The 20,243-nt window shown below is 43.2% G+C and overlaps 1 protein-coding gene across 1 annotated transcript; it reads right to left on the reverse strand.

The window, feature by feature from the left end:
- Nucleotides 1–13,562: 13,562 nt before the first annotated feature.
- Nucleotides 13,563–17,060, reverse strand: pou3f2b (POU class 3 homeobox 2b). The gene has a single exon (XM_021596405.2). It carries the CDS (start codon nt 16,969–16,971, stop codon nt 15,841–15,843), a length of 1,131 nt encoding a protein of 376 aa, XP_021452080.2. The 5' UTR covers nt 16,972–17,060; the 3' UTR covers nt 13,563–15,840.
- Between the last annotated feature and the right edge of the window lie 3,183 nt (nt 17,061–20,243).

Consider the following 20,243-nt stretch of genomic DNA (forward strand, 5'->3'; position numbering starts at 1 on the left):
TGTCAGTTGCTACAGCGACTGAAATGACTGCAACACTCAACAAAGAGCTGCAGTTAGTTTCAGAGTGGGTGGCAAGGAATAAGTTAGCCCTAAATATTTCTAAAACTAAAAGCATTGTATTTGGAACAAAACACTCACTAAACCCTAAACCTCAACTAAATCTTGAAATAAATAATGTGGAAATTGAGCAATTTGAGATGACTAAACTGCTTGGAGTAACACTAGATTGTAAACTGTCATGGTCAAAACATATTGACGCAGTAGTAGCTAAGATGGCGAGAAGTCTGTCCATAATAAAGCAATGCTCTGTCTTCTTAATACTGTTAACAAGGGAGGTCCTACAGGCCCTAGTTTTGTCGCACCTTGACTACTGTTCAGTCGTGTGGTCAGGTACCAGAAAAAAGGACTCCGGAAAGTTGCAATTGGCTCAGAACAAGGCAGCACGGCTGGCCCTTGGATGTACACAGGCTCAAAGTGGAGGAGAGATTGACTTCATCACTGCTTGTATTTATGAGAGGCATTGACATGTTGAATGCACCGAGCTGTCTGTCTAAACTACTGGCACACAGCTCGGACACCCATGCACACCCACAAGACATGCCACAAGAGGTCTCTTCACAGTCCCCAAGTCCAGAACAGACTATGGGAGGCACACAGTATAACATAGAGCCATGACTACATGGAACTCTATTCCACATCAAGTAACTGACGCAAGCAACAAAATTTGATTTAAAAAACAGATAAAAACACCTTATGGAACAGCGGGGACTGTGAAGCAGCACAAACATTGACACACACACACATGGATTTAGTACTGTAGATATGTGGTAGGGGCCTGGGGACCCACAGTGTTATGTGAAATCTGTGAATGTATTGTAATGTTGAAAAATTGTATAAACTGCCTTAATTTTCCTGGACCCCAGGAAAAGTAGCCGCTGCTCTGGCAGCAGCTAATGTGGATTCATAATAAATACAAATGCTGCGATGGCGGTCCGCTTGCGCCTTCTGGTGGCAGACGGCACATTGGAACCTCACCTGGGCAGGGTTCCCAAACCTCATCTGTTTGTCAGAACTACTTGTCCACCCAGGGGCTTTGATCTGGCTCAGAGTCCATGGAACCAGGGCCGATATCCCAAGATGCACTGGAAAGGGGCGACGACGTGAGTTCTGGGTATACTCTGCCCAGGGAAGGAACCTCCCCAGCTCCTGGTTGGTCCTCTCCACCTGCCCGTGGGACTGAGGCCAGATCATATCACTTATACCTTACCTGCCACCCTAGACCCACTTCAGTTTGCATACCTCCCCAACAGGGCCACAGACGATGCAATTGCTATCACACTGCACACTTCCCTATCCCATCTGGACAATATGAATACCTATGTAAGAATGCTGATCATTGACTACAGCTCAGCCTTCAACACCATAGTACCCTCCAAGCTCATCATTAAGCTTATGGCCCTGGGTCTCAACACCACCGTGTGCAATTGGGTGCTGGACTTTCTGACCGTCCGCCCCCTAGGTGGTGAAGGTAGGAAACACATCTCCACTTCGCTGATCCTCAACACTGGGGCCCCACAAGGGTGCATGCTCAGCCCCCTCCTGTACTCCCTGTTCACCCATGACTGCGTGGTCATGCACACCTCCAACTCAAATCATCAAGTTTGTGGACGACACAACAGTATTGGGCTTGATTATCAACAACAACGAGACAGCCTACAGGGAGGAGGTTAGGTCACTCGGAGTGTGGTGTCAGGAAAACAACCTTTCACTCAACGTCAACAAAACAAAGGAGATGATCATGGACTTCAGAAAACAGCAGAGGGAGCACATTGATGTGACAGTGGAGAAGGTGAAGTTCCTCGGCATACACATCACGGACAAACTGAAATGGTCCACCCCCGCAACAGCACCTCTTTAAGCACCTCTCACTCAAATCATTGGCCTCTTTAATAAATGGATCACTAGTCACTTTAAGTAATGCCACTTTAATAATGTTTACATATCTAACATTACTCATCTCATATGTATATAGTGTATTTTATACCATCTATTGCATCTTGCCTATGCCGCTCGGCCATCGCTCATCCATATATTTATATGTACATATTCCTATTCCATCCCTTTACATTTGTGTGTATAAGGTATTTGTTGTGGAACTGTTAGATTACTTATTAGATATTACTGCACTGTTGGAACTAGAAGAACAAGCATTTCGCTACACTCGCATTAACATCTGCTAACCATATGTATCTGACCAATAAAATTGATTTGATACCTGTATGTGAGGCTGGCCGTGGCCCCAAACTTCTTCACGAAGGCTCTCCATACCCGCGATGTGAATTGGGGGCCACGGTCGGAGACGATGTCCTCCAGAAGGTCATAGTACCCGGAAGACTTGCTGGAACAGTGCATTAATGACCTGGAGAGCGGTAGGGAGACCAAAGAGAGGAATAAAATGGCAGGATTTGGTGAAACTTTCAGATGGAGGAAGTATCGAAATCTATGGACACATGGGACCAAGGCCGCTGAGGCACGGGAAGGGGAAGGAGTTTCCCTGCTGGAGTGTGCTGGGGAGATTTGGTTTGGGCACACACGGAGCAGGAGTTGACATAATGGGCGATGTCCTGCGCAAAAGTGGGCCACCAGTATTTCGCAGAAATGGATTGAATGGTGCAGGTGATAACTGGGTGTCTAGTGGCAAGGGATGTGGGCTTCCAGGTCAACAGCTGATCCCTTACCTCTGTGGGGACGCAGGTGCGCTCTGGAGGGCTGGTAGTAGGCACAGGTTCCCTCTCCAGAGCCTGGTGGATGTCCACGTCTGTGTCCCAAAGCACGGGGGCAACGTTTCGGGAGGGCGGAATGATGGGCGCACTCAGGACAGGAACCTCTCCCGAATCGTAGAGACGGGACAGGGAATCGGCTTTGATGGCCTTTGAACATAGGATATATGACAGGGTGAATTGGAATCTAGTGAAGAAAAGGGCTCACCTTGCTTGGCATGGGTTCAGCCGCCTAGCTATCCGTATGTACTCCAGGTTCCGATGGTCGGTGAGGATAAGAAATGGGTCTTTGGTCACCTCCAGCTAGTGTTTCCACTCCTCTAATGCCAACTTTACTGCCTGGAGCTCCCGATCGCCAAAGTCAAAGTTCCCCTCTGCAGAAAACAGTTTATTAGAGTGGTATGTACATGGATACAATTTATGTGGGTTACCTTGGCGTTGGGACAGGATGGCCCCCATGCCCACTTCTGAGGAATCCACCTCCACCACGAACGGCAGTATAAGATCTCGGTGGTTCAGCAATGGGGCGGAGGTGAAACGCCCCTTTAGTAGGCAGAAGGCCTCATCAGCTGCAGGACTCCACACCAACTTACGGGGACCACCCTTGAGAGGTGATGGAGCTGAAGTTTTTATTGAAGTGGCAGTAGAAGTTGGCAAACGGGACCGCCCATCTCTCCCTGTGGACCGCGGGTTGGGAGGTACCGGACACCGCTGAAGCTGGTGCCCATTCTGGCCGCAATAGGAACATAGCCCCAGCTGTCTCCTGCGACGCCACTCTGCCGCGGAGAGGTGTGTGGCCCCTACCTCCATGGGTTCAGGCTCTGCCTCAGGACGGCCAAAGGAGGAGGGAGAGGGGATGTCCAGACAGATGGCCATCGCAATGAGCACATCCAACAAAAGGTTGTCATCCTGACATGCCAACTCCATCTGGACCTCCTTGCTGAGTCCACTTTGGAATATGGTGCGGAGCGCCAGCTCATTCCATCCGCTGGAGGCTGCCATGGAAGGTGAGAGCATATTCAGTCTGGGCACCCTGCCGGAGTACAATTAGTCGCTCACCTCCCTCTCTGCCCTCCAATGGATGGTCGAAGAACGCCCTGAACAGAGCTATGAACTTCGTGGGAACCCAGCTCTTCCGCTCCTGTCTCCCAGACGGCTGTTAGCCCACTCCAACGCCCACCCGGTCAGCAGGGAAATGACCGCGACAATCTTGGACCTCGGTGGTAGGGGCTCCCATCTGATGGGTGAAATAGAGGGAGCACTGAAGTAGGAAGCCACGGTATTTGGATAGAGTCCCATCATACTAGCATCGCTGACCTGGATGGATTGCTGGGTAGGCTGGGATGACTCGTGGTAGGAGGCCCTCCACTAGTTGGAGGTGAATCCTCTCGGGTGGTGTCGAGGTGGTGGAGGACGAAGAGGACCTCATCAATAGCCGCACCCAGTTGCACCAGCTGATCATGGTGTTGGCGGGGTAGGTGTCCCTGTTCGTCGACCGTCTGGGAGATGTCCTTTTCTTCTGCTGCTACCAGATGGTGTGGCAGTATTCTGTAACGTATACGTTTGGAGTCAGGAAGCAGGTGTAGAAGGTGAGTTTAATGATAAGAAAGGCAGATAAACAAACCAGGGACCTGTCCGTTCCAAATGAAATGTTGATTCCCCATACCTGCTTCTCATCTCCAGCGTTGGTTCTTACACTGCCTGACTACTAAGGGAAAGTAATCAAGGTGATGATGAGGTTCAGGTTTGCGTAATGATGAAGCCAGAACCCGTGGTTAGTAGACCGAGCGCTGGAGAGGGTGTAGGCGTGACAGGATGGCAGCATTTTATTAAATTGACCACACTGGTTGACTGACAGGCAACCCTGTCCCTTCCCTTTGTATCATAAAATGTAACAATTATTTCACCTATCTGCTGGACTAACACAGATTCAACCACAAAGACCAGGAGGTTTTCCAAGGCTGCGCTGAGGGCAGCTATTGTTAAAAGTCACCTTGTCCAAGAGAGATTTACAAGGTTATCAAAACATCACGCCAGGGTAAGCCTACATGAGGCAAAGCCCTTATGTGCGTTTCTAAAATCCCCCATGGGAAAAATGAATGGTGGAAAAATTATAGGAACCATTTCCCTGTTTGACTGCTAGGTCTTATGGATATTATCACTCATACTGTGGTACTCTATAGTGTGTAGGCCAGTGACACAAAATCACAGTTTACTCAATTTAAAATTTAGGCTGTAACACAACAAAATGTGGAAAAAGTTGAGGGGTGTGAATACTTTCTGAAGGCACTGCATGTCTTTTGCCACAATGTAACAAGCTGTATATATTGGAGTGCATGCAGCCTTCCCAAATGTAGGCAACTGGTAACTGTCAAAATAAAGGAAACACTTGACTAAATTAAGGATGTAAATAATATGTCATGGTGTGGGGTGAATTTTCCTGGCATGGTTTAGGTCCACTTGCAGTATTTATGTCAAAGATCATTTAAGCTGTTCTGGCAGCTCGTGGTGGCCAAACACTCTTTAAGACACTTTGTTGGTGTTTCCTTTATTTTGGCAGTTACCTATATGTGCTTGTGATAAAATTGAATCCACAGTTATGTTTAAGAACCTATTGATCCTCTGTGGCTAAATTACTCTCTGGTGTATTTTGAACATTGAGAGCGGGCTCCTGTGGTTGGCAAAAATATATACAGTACCAATCAAATGTTTGGACACACCTACTCATTCAAGCGTTTTTCTTTATTTTCACTATTTTCTGTATTGTAGAATAATAGTGAAGACATCAAAACTATGAAATAACACATGGAATCATGTAGTAACCAAAAAAGTGTTAAACAGAGGCCACTATAAAATGTGCAGTTTTGTCACACAACACAATGTCTCAGATGTCTCAAGTTTTGAGGGAGCGTGCAATTGGCATGCTGACTGCAGGAATGTCCACCAGAGCTGATCCCAGAGAATCGAATGTTCATGTTCATTTCTCTACCATAAGCTGCCTTCAACGTTGGTTTAGAGAATTTGGCAGTACGTCCAACCGCCCTCACAAACACAGACCACATGTAACCACGCCAGCCCAGGACCTCCACATCTGGGTTCTTCACCTGCGGGATCATCTGAGATCCAGCAGGTGTTGGGGGGGAGGGGGGGGGGGGGGTCATTGATTAATTGTTCAGCAGTCTTATGGCTTGGGGGTTGAAGCTGTTAAGGAGCCTTTTGGACCTAGACTTGACAATCAGGGACCGCTTGCCGTGAGGTAGCAAAGAGAACATTCTATGACTTGGGTGACTGGAGTCTTTGAGAATTTTTGGGGCCTTCCTCTGACACCACCTAGTATATACAGTGCCTTGCGAAAGTATTCGGCCCCCTTGAACTTTGCGACCTTTTGCCACATTTCAGGCTTCAAACATAAAGATATAAAACTGTATTTTTTTGTGAAGAATCAACAACAAGTGGGACACAATCATGAAGTGGAACGACATTTATTGGATATTTCAAACTTTTTTAACAAATCAAAAACTGAAAAATTGGGCGTGCAAAATTATTCAGCCCCCTTAAGTTAATACTTTGTAGCGCCACCTTTTGCTGCGATTACAGCTGTAAGTCGCTTGGGGTATGTCTCTATCAGTTTTGCACATCGAGAGACTGAATTTTTTTCCCATTCCTCCTTGCAAAACAGCTCGAGCTCAGTGAGGTTGGATGGAGAGCATTTGTGAACAGCAGTTTTCAGTTCTTTCCACAGATTCTCGATTGGATTCAGGTCTGGACTTTGACTTGGCCATTCTAACACCTGGATATGTTTATTTTTGAACCATTCCATTGTAGATTTTGCTTTATGTTTTGGATCATTGTCTTGTTGGAAGACAAATCTCCGTCCCAGTCTCAGGTCTTTTGCAGACTCCATCAGGTTTTCTTCTAGAATGGTCCTGTATTTGGCTCCATCCATCTTCCCATCAATTTTAACCATCTTCCCTGTCCCTGCTGAAGAAAAGCAGGCCCAAACCATGATGCTGCCACCAAACATGTTTGACAGTGGGGATGGTGTGTTCAGGGTGATGAGCTGTGTTGCTTTTACGCCAAACATAACGTTTTGCATTGTTGCCAAAAAGTTCAATTTTGGTTTCATCTGACCAGAGCACCTTCTTCCACATGTTTGGTGTGTCTCCCAGGTGGCTTGTGGCAAACTTTAAACGACACTTTTTATGGATATCTTTAAGAAATGGCTTTCTTCTTGCCACTCTGCCATAAAGGCCAGATTTGTGCAATATACGACTGATTGTTGTCCTATGGACAGAGTCTCCCACCTCAGCTGTAGATCTCTGCAGTTCATCCAGAGTGATCATGGGCCTCTTTGCTGCATCTCTGATCAGTCTTCTCCTTGTATGAGCTGAAAGTTTAGAGGGACGGCCAGGTCTTGGTAGATTTGCAGTGGTCTGATACTCCTTCCATTTCAATATTATCGCTTGCACAGTGCTCCTTGGGATGTTTAAAGCTTGGGAAATCTTTTTGTATCCAAATCCGGCTTTAAACTTTGCTGCACTGAAAGTAAAGGGGTTGAATAATTTTGCACGCCCAATTTTTCAGTTTTTGATTTTTTAAAAAAGTTTGAAATATCCAATAAATGTCGTTCAACTTCATGATTGTGTCCCACTTGTTGTTGATTCTTCACAAACAAATACAGTTTTATATCTTTATGTTTGAAGCCTGAAATGTGGCAAAAGGTCGCAAAGTTCAAGGGGGCCGAATACTTTCGCAAGGCACTGTAGGTCCTGGATGGCAGGAAGCTGGGCCCCAGTGATGTACTAGGCCGTAGGCACTACCCTCTGTAGCGCCTTACTGTCATATGCTGAGCAGTTGCCATACCAGGCGGTGATGCAACCAGTCAGGTTCGTGCAGCTGTAGAACTTTTTGAGGATCTGGGGACCTATACCAAATCTTTTCAGTCTCCTGAAGGGGAAAATGGGTTGTTGTGACTTAAAAACTGTCTTGTTGTGTTTGGAACTTGAAACTCGACCCACTCCACTACAGCCCTGTTGATGTTAATGGGGCCTGTTTGGCCCTCCTCTTCCTGTAGTCCACGAACAGCTCCTGGCACCACACTGCCAGGTCTCTGACCTCCTCCCTATAGGCTGCCTCATCGTTGTTGGTGATCAGGCCTACCTATCACTGTTGTGTCGTCAGCAAACTTAATGATGGTGTTGGAGTCCTGCTTGGCCATGCGGTCGTGGGTGGACAGGGAGTACAGGAGGGGACTAAGGACTCACCCCTGAGGGATTAGCGTGACATATGTGTTGTTGCCTATCCTTACCAACTGAGGGCAGCTAGTCAGGAAGTCCAGGATACAGTTGTAGAAGGAGGTGTTTAGTCCCAGGGTCCTTAGCTTAGTGATGAGCTTTGTGGGCACTACGGTGTTTGTGGGCTTTGTGGGCACTACGATGAACAGCATTCTCACATACAGTTGAAGTCAGAAGTTTACATACACTTAGGTTGGAGTCATTGAAACTCGTTTTTCAACCACACCACAAATTTCTTGTTAACAAACTATCGTTTTGGCAAGTCGGTTAGGACATCTACATTGTGCATGACACAAGTAATTTGTCCAACAATTGTTTACAGACAGATTATTTCACTTATGATTCACTGTATCACAATTCCAGTGGGTCAGAAGTTTACATACACTAAGTTGACTGTCCCTTTAAACAGCTTGGAAAATTCCAGAAAATGATGTCATGGCCTTAGAAGCTTCTGAAAGGCTAACTGACATAATTTGAGTCAATTGGGGGTTTACCTGTGGATGTATTTCAAGGACTACCTTCAAACTCAGTGCCTCTTTGCTTGACATCATGGGAAAAAATATATATTGTAGACCTCCAAGCCTGCCTCATCATTGGGAGCAATTTCCAAACGCCTGAAGGTACCACTGTCATCTGTACAAACCCCATGGGACCACACAGCCATCATACCGCTGAGGAAGGAGCTGCGTTCTGTCTCCTAGAGATTAACGTACTTTGGTAGAGGGAGGCTTGCAAGCTGAAAACACCATCCCAACAGTGAAGCACGGGGGTGGCAGCATCATGTTGTGGGGGTGGCAGCATCATGTTGTGGGGGTGCTTTGCTGCAGGAGGGACTGGTGCACTTCACAAAATAGATGGAATCATGAGGGAGGAGAACTAGGTGGATATATTGAAGCAACATCTCAAGACATCGGTCAGGAAGTTAAAGCTTGGTTGCAAATGAGGCTTCCAAATGGACAATGACCCCAAGCATACTTCCAAAGTTGAGACAAATTGGCTTAAGTTACAACAAAGTCAAGGTATTGGAGTGGCCATCACAAAGACCTGACCTCATTGCTATAGAAACTGTGGGCAGACATGAAAAAAGCGTGAATACTTATTTTCCACCATAATTTGCAAATAAATTTATAAAAAATCCTACAATGTGATTTTCTGGATTTTTTTTCTAATTTTGTCTGTCATAGTTGAAGTGTACCTATGATGAAAATTACAGGCCTCTCTCATCTTTTTAAGTGGGAGAACTTGCACAATTGGTGGCTGACTAAATATTTTTTTGCCCCACTGTATGTATGTATGTATGTATGTATGTATGTATGTATGTATTTATATAATATCCTATTGCTAAATATGAAAATACATCTGCTCAGTGTTACTTTTCATTTGCTATTCTATTTTTGGTGGCAGTGGTAAGTAATCACATACAATTTAAAGTGTGTTTAACTTACGGCCTAGAATCAACCAGATCAAGCACTAACCAGCAATAGCCAACACACACATAGCTGATGTTTTGGAGGTGTCTGAGATACAACTGCGTTGGAGCTGTCAATTTGGTGAGCAGTTGCTCTTGATCATTTTCATGAAGCCACACCTGTCCCACACCGCCAAAACAACCTCTATGCCGATGTCAGCTAAAGCAGGTATGATTAAATAGAGCACTAAGATTGCTTAATTAGATTATTATTATGAGGCCTATAATACATTATAAATCGGCCTAGGCTACATAATGAATGTTAAGTGGCCTACTGAATAGGATCCCACCACGAAAGACCAGCTATGTTAGCCTGATGAGAAGGTGCCTTAAACTGTTGAGTTTGTCAATTGACCAATGATTGGAAATTATGAAAGCATGTCTTAAGAATGAAATGAGCAGTAGGCAAGCTGTAAACCCATGTCCTTATCAATTTAAGAAGTTCTAAGAAAGAATGTGTTCCGTGTGTCGGCCTAGGCTACACTAAGCCCCCTCTTTTATGCTATTATTCAGCCAAGGACTCGCTAGATGGCACCAGAGGATTGACGTTGTGCAACTTGAGCTGCGTGTAGCGGATAAGCACCAAGCAGAACCGTGTACCGCGCGAGCCTAATGGGAAATTTCAAGCAAACTAAATAAAGAGGAAGGTGTAATTAACATGTCGCAGTATTAATTGCATCTGCAAGTGAACGAATGAAGTAAATTTAGTTATATATATATATATATAATTAGGCGTTGCTTCTGTAAGGGTCGAGATAGATTAGAGGCCGGTGCATTTTATGCAAAACATTGAAATGGCATTTTGGGCTCCTGCACACTTTCCTTTGGAATATTTAGTTTTGTTCAAATATAACATGTTACTGGTATATGCAAACAAACCAAGGCTATGTAAACAATTTATAACAATTCAAAAAGAATGACACTCTGCAATAACAGTAAATGTTCATAGGCCTACAAATGTGTCACGTAGGCTAGGACATGCAATTTCCACAAGTTCCCAAAAGAAAGCCCCTATGGAAGAAGGCATGTTAGACCAAGCTCTGCAGTTCTCATATTGATATGCCTTCTTTCGTAGGGAGTCTTTGAGGTAGCCTGCAGCCAAGTCCATGCAAATGTATCAATCAGGTGTTAATGGTAGATTGGCACTAAGGAGTCATCTAACCATAAAGGTATTAGGATATACAGCATCGCCGTACAGGCGAAGGAGGAAAGCTATGCTTCTTCGCCTTAAATAAACGCTCTTTGCTGTTGAACGCATATATTTGCTTTACCATGTCATTACAGTTAGTAGCCTAGGCCTACCTATCGATATCAAGACTAATGAAATTCCATTAGATCCGGTCACATTAACACTTTCAAACCATCGATAATATGCCTTCCACCCTTTCACATCAAAACGTTATTGAACTTTTGAAGCATCGAGTGTTTGTGTAGGTAGAAAGGCTGATAAGTATGATTGGCTCAGATTATCATCATATCATCGTATGTAAACAAAATGGAAAAAATAAGGGACATCCACGTGTATTCAATGTTTCTAAATTATGCAATACAATATGTCATTTTGCTTTGAATTATTGGGCTCCCGAGTAGTGGTCTAAGACACTGCATCTCAGTGCAAGAGGCGTCACTGCAGTACCTGGTTCGAATCCAGGCTGCATTTACATCCGGCCGTGATTGGGAGTCCCATTGCGGGGCGCATATTTGGCCCAGTGTCGTCCGGGTTTGGCCCGGGGTAGGCCGTCATTGTAAATAAGAATTTGTTCTTAAATGACTTGCCTAGTTTAAATAAAGGTTAAAAAATGTTGGGATTATATTATCCCCCAAAATGTTTCAAGATAAACATGATGTTGTGATGTAACTTAAGTACTACGATCATACCAGATGCCTTGTTATTTACTTTTTCCCAAACAAGCACGTAGAGTAGTTCGTCGTCAGAACATTTGATGTTGTGATGTAACTTAAGTACTACGATCATACCAGATGCATTGTTATTTACTTTTTCCCAAACAAGCACGTAGAGTAGTTCGTCGTCAGAACATTTGTGTCGAAAGAGAAGCAACGCCCCACTGGGCATACTGGTTGAATAAACGTTGTTTCCACGTCATGGAACCACGGTGGAATAGACGTTGAATTGACGACTGTGCTCAGTGGGGCTGCTCTCTGATCAACTTTCAAATATTACTATAGCACTATAATGAATCTACAATACTGACGATGGATCAGCTCCTATAGATATTACCAGCTTTGGCTGCAAATATTGAAGCGATTTACTCTAAATGCTTAGGCCTACCCTATAATAATGCACTAAATCAAGATTTGGCGCATCATTCCGCACATGTTGTTCGATATCGTGAAATATATTGAGGCAAGAAGTACAGACAATAGCCTAGAATTAGCCAAATATAATTCAATTGAATGAACATCAAATTGATTTCAATGTGATTTAAATATAGGCCCACGAAGCCTATAATGCAGTTCTATTTTGCAGTCATCTCGGTTTTCATTTGAAGCACGCATCGTTTTATTATTCGTTTGTTTGTAACAAATGCAAAGACACAAGCAACATAGGCTAGCCTATTTGTAGTCGACTGCGTTCTGAACTTATCCGCAGTCCCAGACAGACCGACGAACCTCTTGATTAAGTGTTAAACGGAGATTTTCTGCGTATAAAGTGACTGCAAAAAAGCATCTAACGACTCCCTTAGATGTTCTACGAGTGGTCTGAGGCCGTCAATAAATAACGAGCGTTATTTTGTGCAACTTGAGTAACGATGGTTTTGGGAAAAGCTCGGCTACTATACATCATAAGATTATTCTAAAGAGGATCTTAACGCTACAAAGGCTCGGAGAGCCATGCCCTTGTCTGGGTTGTGACCACAGAGTTAAATAGAGGTCTCTCAAATCTAGATTATATTTTGTTAATTCTAGGCTACTGCCTGTACTTTTTGCCTCAATATATTTCATGATATCTAACAACGTGCGGAATGATTTGCCAAATATTTTTAAGTCCATTATTATAGGGTAGGCCTAAGCATTTAAAATAAGCCGCCCCTATAGGGCCTGATCCATCATCAGTTGTGGAATAAGAGCTTGTTTTAGCACGTACAGCGCCAATGAGGACTTTCACCATTTTGAAGTAGTCAACGTGATTCTATCCTGGTCATCAGGAGGAATAAGCCAATGAATTATAGTAATGAGCTAACATTGGCAGTAAATCACCAACCTTGGCTTCATACATGTTCAAACAACACACTACAGATGGCAGTATGCCCCCTTCCAGTTTGTTTGCCAGGACATAAAAGTAGTAGAAGAAGAAAATGGACTACTTCAAAATGGAGGAGTCCTCAATGGGCTGCCAATAACGCTGCCCATGCGCTCACGGACGCCATAATAAGGACGGATACAATGATGCCATGTCTATCTAAGTCTATGGTCGTGATCGATAGAGGGCAGTTGTTGGCCCTATTCTTTTGAACCCATGTTCGAATGGATTCATTGACACTAATCGACACGTCCACAGGGCTCAATGGTGTTGTGGTCCATTTGACCTGTGGAATGTAGGCCTACATTTAGCCTACAAAAGACCGCACGCTGTTGAGAGAGCAGAAACGAAATAGGCCTTTTGCCTATATTTTCCCTATAGCCGAGGCTCACCACCCATTTGCTCATATTAAATCGTTTTGTCTAGTCAGTAAATATGAACGAATGCACAGAAATGGCATAGCTGTCGTGAAACGGTAACTTGCATTAATCTGGTTTTAGCATTTGGTTGGCATAATACAATGCGCCATGGCCATGAACTGATAAACATTTCAATCTTGTTATTGTTCTAAATTTCAAAATGGTATTAACCAATTCGATGCCTCTCTTCTTGTGCAAAACTCAAAATGAACCAAATTCGTCATCATGACGTGATTACCACGAAAATAACTTTGATGAGAATACAATAAAAAAAAAGATGGTGGGAAATAGCCAGAAAGACCATGTTCCATGCAGCTTTAAATAAAAATACATTAGATCTCGACATTGAAAAAAAGCTTTTTAATATCAACCCCATTATTTAAAAATGTGCAAGTCTTTGTTCATGTGATATCAAGTGATGAAATATTACCTACACATCACCATCTGCGTGTATAACCCCCAGGTTTATCCACATCAATTAAAAGTGAATGTGACAAACGCGGGGAGGAAAAAAAACAATAAACAAAACCAAAACAAAACATCGAATTTGTACATCCCACAGTTTGATTATCAGAGAATTGTATGATTGGTCGATTAATTCAAGCTACAGAAGAAATACGATCAATACCATTAACTTTTTTCTTAAAAAAAAACAAAAGTAAATGAGAAGAACACAAGTCCCTGGATATAATTTGCATAAAATGAAACAAAGCTACGGAGAACAAGCCATATGGTTATCATAAAACATGTATATACACGTAGCATTGACGGTATAGGCTATGGCAATCCCCCTGAAATAAAAAATACTATCTCTCCCCCTTTCTGACTAGCCTATATTCCATAAGCCTTTTCGATGCCATTTATATATCTATTGTACTTTGTCATCTATAAAAGTAATTATAGAATAAATTACAATCTCAATAACAAAATTATAAAATTAACGTATTTGATCATTATTCCCATATCGCAATGATACCAAAACAAAAGAAAGGTGGCAAGGATAAAATAAAATCCTCACCCTATGATAAATAATAAAATAATAATAATATATTATTCTTATTATTATTTTCATGATATGTGATGTCAGGTGACTTGTTTTTGACAAAGGGTCCACGTTGTTTTTAAAAGTTGATATAAAATGTAGAACACTTAAATATCTATTTCCTTTTGTAAAGGAATTATACATCTTTTAAATAAAATATATTTCAGCGAGCATATCGCCTTCTTTTGCCAATCTGTGGGCTGATTAATTATTTAGTTGCCAATCAATTAGACCATAATTACTTAAAGCATATATTTGATTCAAAAATATAATGTCAGGTGGACATTATTGAAAGCCAATGTCAGGACAACATGTGAAGTCAATTCTGCCAATCCAATTGAACTCACATCAATGAAATCCCTCTGAATTGAACATAAAATGCTTCTCAAACACATTACACTGCAAACAACAAGCATAATTTCAGCTACAAATAACTTTAAATAAAAATACAAGGTAGGCTATTGAAACCTAAAAATTGTGTCAAAACCATTTGGAATAAAAAAATAAACAGCTAAAACCTGTTTTTGTTTTGAAAACACCGAAAGAAAAAAAGTGCCCCAGTGAGAAGGAACTAAGCCGTGACTGTTTAGTTATACAATATTTACAAAATTGATCACAATGTTCTGTGAAACTTGGTGATATATCTTGCTCTAGAAAAGTGCCAGGTTTCCATCGCCACGTAGCCCTTCCGTGACCTGACTGCTAGCTGCTGGCCGCGTGGCGTGGAGCGGAGCTCAGTGTTGGCAGCCTTTTGTGTTTGATCCACACGTGCTGATATCATTGAGAGAACGAGGAGGATGATGTGCTCCTGTGTGCGTCCAAACGAAATATTAAAACCATACGATTTATGTGGTATCAATTATTCAAGGAGCTCCTTCGAACTGCTCTTGACAACAACAACAACAATAATAATAATAATAGGGATATAACAGGTAACAGGCTAAAATAATAAAGCTTTCCCACATAATCATTTGCCTAAACGCCTCAATGTAATGTTGAATGTCAAAACTAACTGGAAAAAGATGACTGACGGATGATCAACCCTCACACATTGCTCAGCCGATGCTCAACCCCCAGCTGCTTGTCTGGGACAGAGAAATGGCGTTTAGGCTATGTTTTGTCGAATGCAGCTCTCATGACTTTTCTTGTCGGACCCACACGTCCAGAACAAAACCATGATGATTACGCAGCGCCGTTGTGTTGAATACACCACAAAAGGCGAGAATGTAAACCATTTTAGCTATGAATCCCGAGGCTAGTTTTTAACGATAATTTCCTTTACGACAAATATTTTTCACAATAGGGCTACACCTTGAAACTGCGTTGAGTCACAGTGCTAGGCATATCCTCGAACATGTGTTCGCTTAGCTCTTGAAGAAAACAATTTCCACTCCATCGCTAATGATATTCGGGTTTTGAATGGTATTCAATGCAGATATTGTGTAAGTAGCCTACTCATGCCATAGGCTAGGCTATTATACATAAAACACCCACTATCGCTCATAGTCCAGTGAATTATATATAATTTTCAAGACAAACAAAATCAGGAAAAGTCTAATAGTGGTCCGTTATTGTTCATTGAACCGGTGTTTGGACTCCATGATGTGGCGGTGTGTCCCCATACACATCCTCGGTTCCAGGAAGCGGTCCACCGGGAGGAGTCATCCGTTTCTCTTTCTGTCTCCTGTTACAAAACCAAACCCTCACCACCTCTTTCTCCAGCTGTAGACCGTCCGCCAGGGAAGTAATTTCCGCCGCTGCGGGTTTAGGACACTTCAAGAAATGGGTCTCCAACGCCCCTTTTACGCTTACCTCGATAGAGGTCCGTTTTTTCCTTTTCCTCCCTTGTGCGGCGATTTTGTCCAAGCTGGTTGGGCTGCCCGAGGTGGAATCCGCTTCTTCCAACCACTTGTTCAACAAAGGCTTGAGTTTACACATGTTTTTGAAGCTGAGCTGCAGGGCCTCGAACCTGCAAATAGTGGTTTGGGAAAACACATTTCCATACAGCGTTCCCAAGGCGAGTCCGACGTCAGCTTGAGTGAAGCCCAGCTTGATCCTCCGCTGCTTAAACTGCTTGGCGAACTGCTCCAAGTCGTCGGAGGTCGGTGTATCCTCGTCCGAATGGTCGTGGTGACTCTGTTGCTGGTGCTGGGACGCCTGGTGGCCGTGGTCGCTGAGATGCGGGCTGTGGTGGTCTTCGTGTGCATCTCTTAGGTTGTGGTGGTGCATTCCCTGTCCGCTGCCTGGAATCAGGCCGTTGACGCCGAATCCGGGCTGTGAATAAATAAGGCTCTGGCCATTGGATGTTGCCATGCTGGGTATGTGGGCTGCGGTAGTTCTCCACGCTCGGGCGTCGTGGTGGTTCCCATGTGACTGGTGCACCAGGTGGGGCGGTCGCGGCTGGTGCTGGTGCTGCAGGTTATTGGAACTGTGCATCTCGTCTCTGGTGCCCTGCACCGCGGGTTTGATGTCCTGCTCGCCGAGCGGACTGGTTGACCACGGAGCTCCCTCTCCGTGCGACAGTGCCGTTATCCACTGGTGCGCGTGGCTGAGCGGGTGACTGTTGCTCTGCAATGAGTAGTCACTCTGCAACAGGGTCTGCGCGTCCCTGTACGCCGATGCTTGCTGCATGCTCCCGGGCTCCGAGTGCACAATGGATGCGCTGGAGGTGAGGATATTGTAATGATTAGACGCTGTGGTCGCCATGACTCTCGGAGCCGGACTGATCGCTCTTATTAAAGGAACCTTGCATTTGACAGTTACTGTTTTGCCACAGGCGTCTCCCAGGCACTCTGCCAAGTGGACACAGCGGCGCGCACCTGCACTCCGCCTCGTCCCGCTGTTCATTGGACAGAAATGGCTGATGGACGTGGTTGCTACTGGCAACAGCCCACTCATTGGACGTTAGAGAGTCTCAACAAACACTACCTCTTTCTAGAGAACTGCGAGTTCTGCTGCGGTACCTCTGAAACGTGAGAGACCGAGTGCGGCATGGAAAACGGAGAGAGGGGATAGGCACTGGCCGAGATTTCAAATGGAACTGTAAGGAATTTACTCAAATTAATACGATAATGTTTTAAACCAATGTAGGAATATCGTGATTGCAGATCATTCGAGTGATGCATGCTTCAAAAGCTTTTGTGAAATGTCCATTTGAGTACGGTTAAAGATCTTCTCCTATTTATTTGGAGTAAATTGTGTTTGTATTTATTGTATCACTTTTTTTTTCAGACATGAAATGTTATTAATACTTATAATAACTGTGTGGGCATTTTCATATTTTGGTCGTTCAGTGATTGTGGCGAAAACTTTTTTTTCTTCAAGGATAAAGTTTTGTTTGAGGTAGTAGGCGGATAGTTGCAGTTACATGTGTTATGTATTTATTGTGTTACTAGGCTTATACTATGAGATAGGATATGGATTCCTTGATATTGAATAGCCGAATGAGAGTAACTGAGACTTATTGCGAGGATCAGTGCTGGTTGCATGATATAAATTATTGTAGTGCTTAATTCTTTTTGTATGGCCAAAAATGCAGGGAATGAAAACATGTTTTACTGTGAATCTGTATAGATACGTGCTTTGTGCCACTGACAGTACTTTGCGTGTGCATGTGTTACGTGATCTGTTTGTATACAATGTCGGTGATGTAATGACATTTCCCTCTGCATTACACGTGCTCTACAATACTGGGATTTAATTGTATGACAATACAAATATAAGGCTAAGTACAATAAACATTTAGAATCAAACTAGTCTTGAAGCCATATGAAGGTGTAAACCGTAAAATAAAAACGTTCAGTAATAGGTTACTTATGACTCAAATTGTTTACATCAGAAGCTAGACATAGCAGTCTTGTATTAAACGCCATTGGTGATAATAGACTGTTTAATAGTTGGAGTATGCATTTAAAACCGGAGTGCATAATGTACAACTATGGGCACGCTGTTCATTGGCTATGATGTCATTGTTGTTTAGGACGTTGTGCGTGACAAGGCAGATACATAAAAGGCCTGTGGAACAGAGACACAACATTTCAAATATTTAAATAAGCATGGCATATGCTTAGGTGTTTCCAGCTGTAGGCCTAACTAACTAACTAACTATAGCCAAAGTTTCCATACCATGATTAAATTGCGCCTACTCAACAAACGTCCCACAGTGGCTTAGAAGTGAACGTAACGCGTTAAGCACAGTGCTGAATTCGGTTATGTAGGCAAGACTAGTGTTGTGTTGCCTAAGTATACTTTTCAAATCGAACCCATTAAAAGTATGATCTTTGGACAATTAGCTTTCAATATGCTACTTAATTGATTAAAATATAGGGGAAAATAAGTTATAAATACATTATATAATAGTACAAGGAAATCAATATTTTATGTCTGAAGTAGGCCTATACACATATTGTCTATACAGGGTTGGGGAGTATCTGATTACATGGAGCCTAATCATGTAATCTGATTACAAAAAACTAACTGTAATCAGTTATGTTAACAGCAAAAATATTGTAATCAGATTACAGATACTTTAAAAAAAGCTATTACTTACTGTGTTTTTTTTTAAAGTAGAAGGGATGTTTGCGAAAAAATACCTTATGACACATTTCTGTTTTCCAATGACATTCAATTTATCTTCGAAAAAAGGTTTAAGTTTGTTCCACCTGAGCGAGCTCTGACCACAATTCAGAGACTACGATGATGACACACCAAATGCTTTCGATGGGAAAGGGAAAGTAACTGTAAGTAATCCGATTGTTACTGAGTTTGGGTAATCCAAAAGTTATATTACTGGATTACAATTTTGGACAGGTAACTGTAATGGATTACATTTAGAAAGTAACCTACCCAACCCTGTGTCTATAGGCCTAGTCATAGCCTCCATTTATGATTTGAGATTGTAGGCCTATAGGCGTAGCAGGCCTAGTAGTCTACAACAGGGCTCTCCAAACCTGTTCCTGGAGAGGTTTACAATTCAACTCCAGATATACTCCAGATATAAATAACCTGATCCAGTTTATCAACCAGCTAATTACTAGTCAGTAATACAAAAAAATGACTTTTTTTTCTCTCGCTTAGGCCAATATAAGGCTAAAATGTTTCTTAGAGTGGGTGTCGACTGGCTGATGTTTAGTCAGTGAAGCATCAAGGACAGAAGTGCATACAAGCGGCTTAGTGAGATCATGCCTCGATCCGTGGCGTGGTGCGCAGGTGTCAAACCCGCCACAGCTGCCGTCCTCTCTCTCTCCTCCTCTCTGTGCGGCTCAGGGATAGGATAGGACATTGTCCAAAGAGAGACATTCTTGTCGAACCACTGCTGGTTGCCATAGAGAGGAGTAAATGAAACAACAGAGCTCACGTCACTGCTACTTTCGCCCCTCTTCTTGAATATCTAAAGGCCTATTTAAAGGGGCCCTCTGGCGGGACAAAGGCTGGAGGGAGAAAAGGAGGGAGTGGGTGTTAGTGGGAACGTTGAAGGAGAAGGGAGGGAGGGAGGGAGGAGTGAGAGAGTTTCTGTGTATGCCTGGTAGAGTAGTTATGATAGGCTTACAAACGACATAAGGGGTTAAAACTGGCCCCACTTCTCCATTCTCAAACTTTTGTGCATCATTCAAGCAAATTTTCCGTCACAAATATTAGGCCAAACTACCCGCTTGAGTCTTCTTTAATAGTAGACTAACCTATCAGTCTAGTGTGCAGGCCAAATAGAATAGCCCTCTGAAATATCCCCAGTAAATATGTTCATATTTTGGAGCATGGAATTGACCGCCAGAACAAATAGGCCTACAACGTGTTCAAAAACAGTATGAATATTTTTTTTGCGGGGGGAGGGGGGGGGGGGGGGGGGGGGAACTAAAATAGATTGAAATCTAATATGAATTCAATCGAATATTTAAAAAAGCTAACGATCAAAAGGTAGCCTATACAAGCTCAACAAACCGTCAATGCACATCATAAAGGCATATAGGCCTATTAAAATA

The sequence above is a fragment of the Oncorhynchus mykiss genome, chromosome 3 (assembly GCF_013265735.2).
Source record: "Oncorhynchus mykiss isolate Arlee chromosome 3, USDA_OmykA_1.1, whole genome shotgun sequence".
Classification (NCBI taxonomy): domain Eukaryota; kingdom Metazoa; phylum Chordata; class Actinopteri; order Salmoniformes; family Salmonidae; genus Oncorhynchus; species Oncorhynchus mykiss.

Coding starts and splice junctions, on each gene's coding strand:
- pou3f2b (XM_021596405.2), bottom strand. CDS start 16,971: ATGGCGACCACAGCGTCTAATCATTACAATATCCTCACCTCCAGCGCA.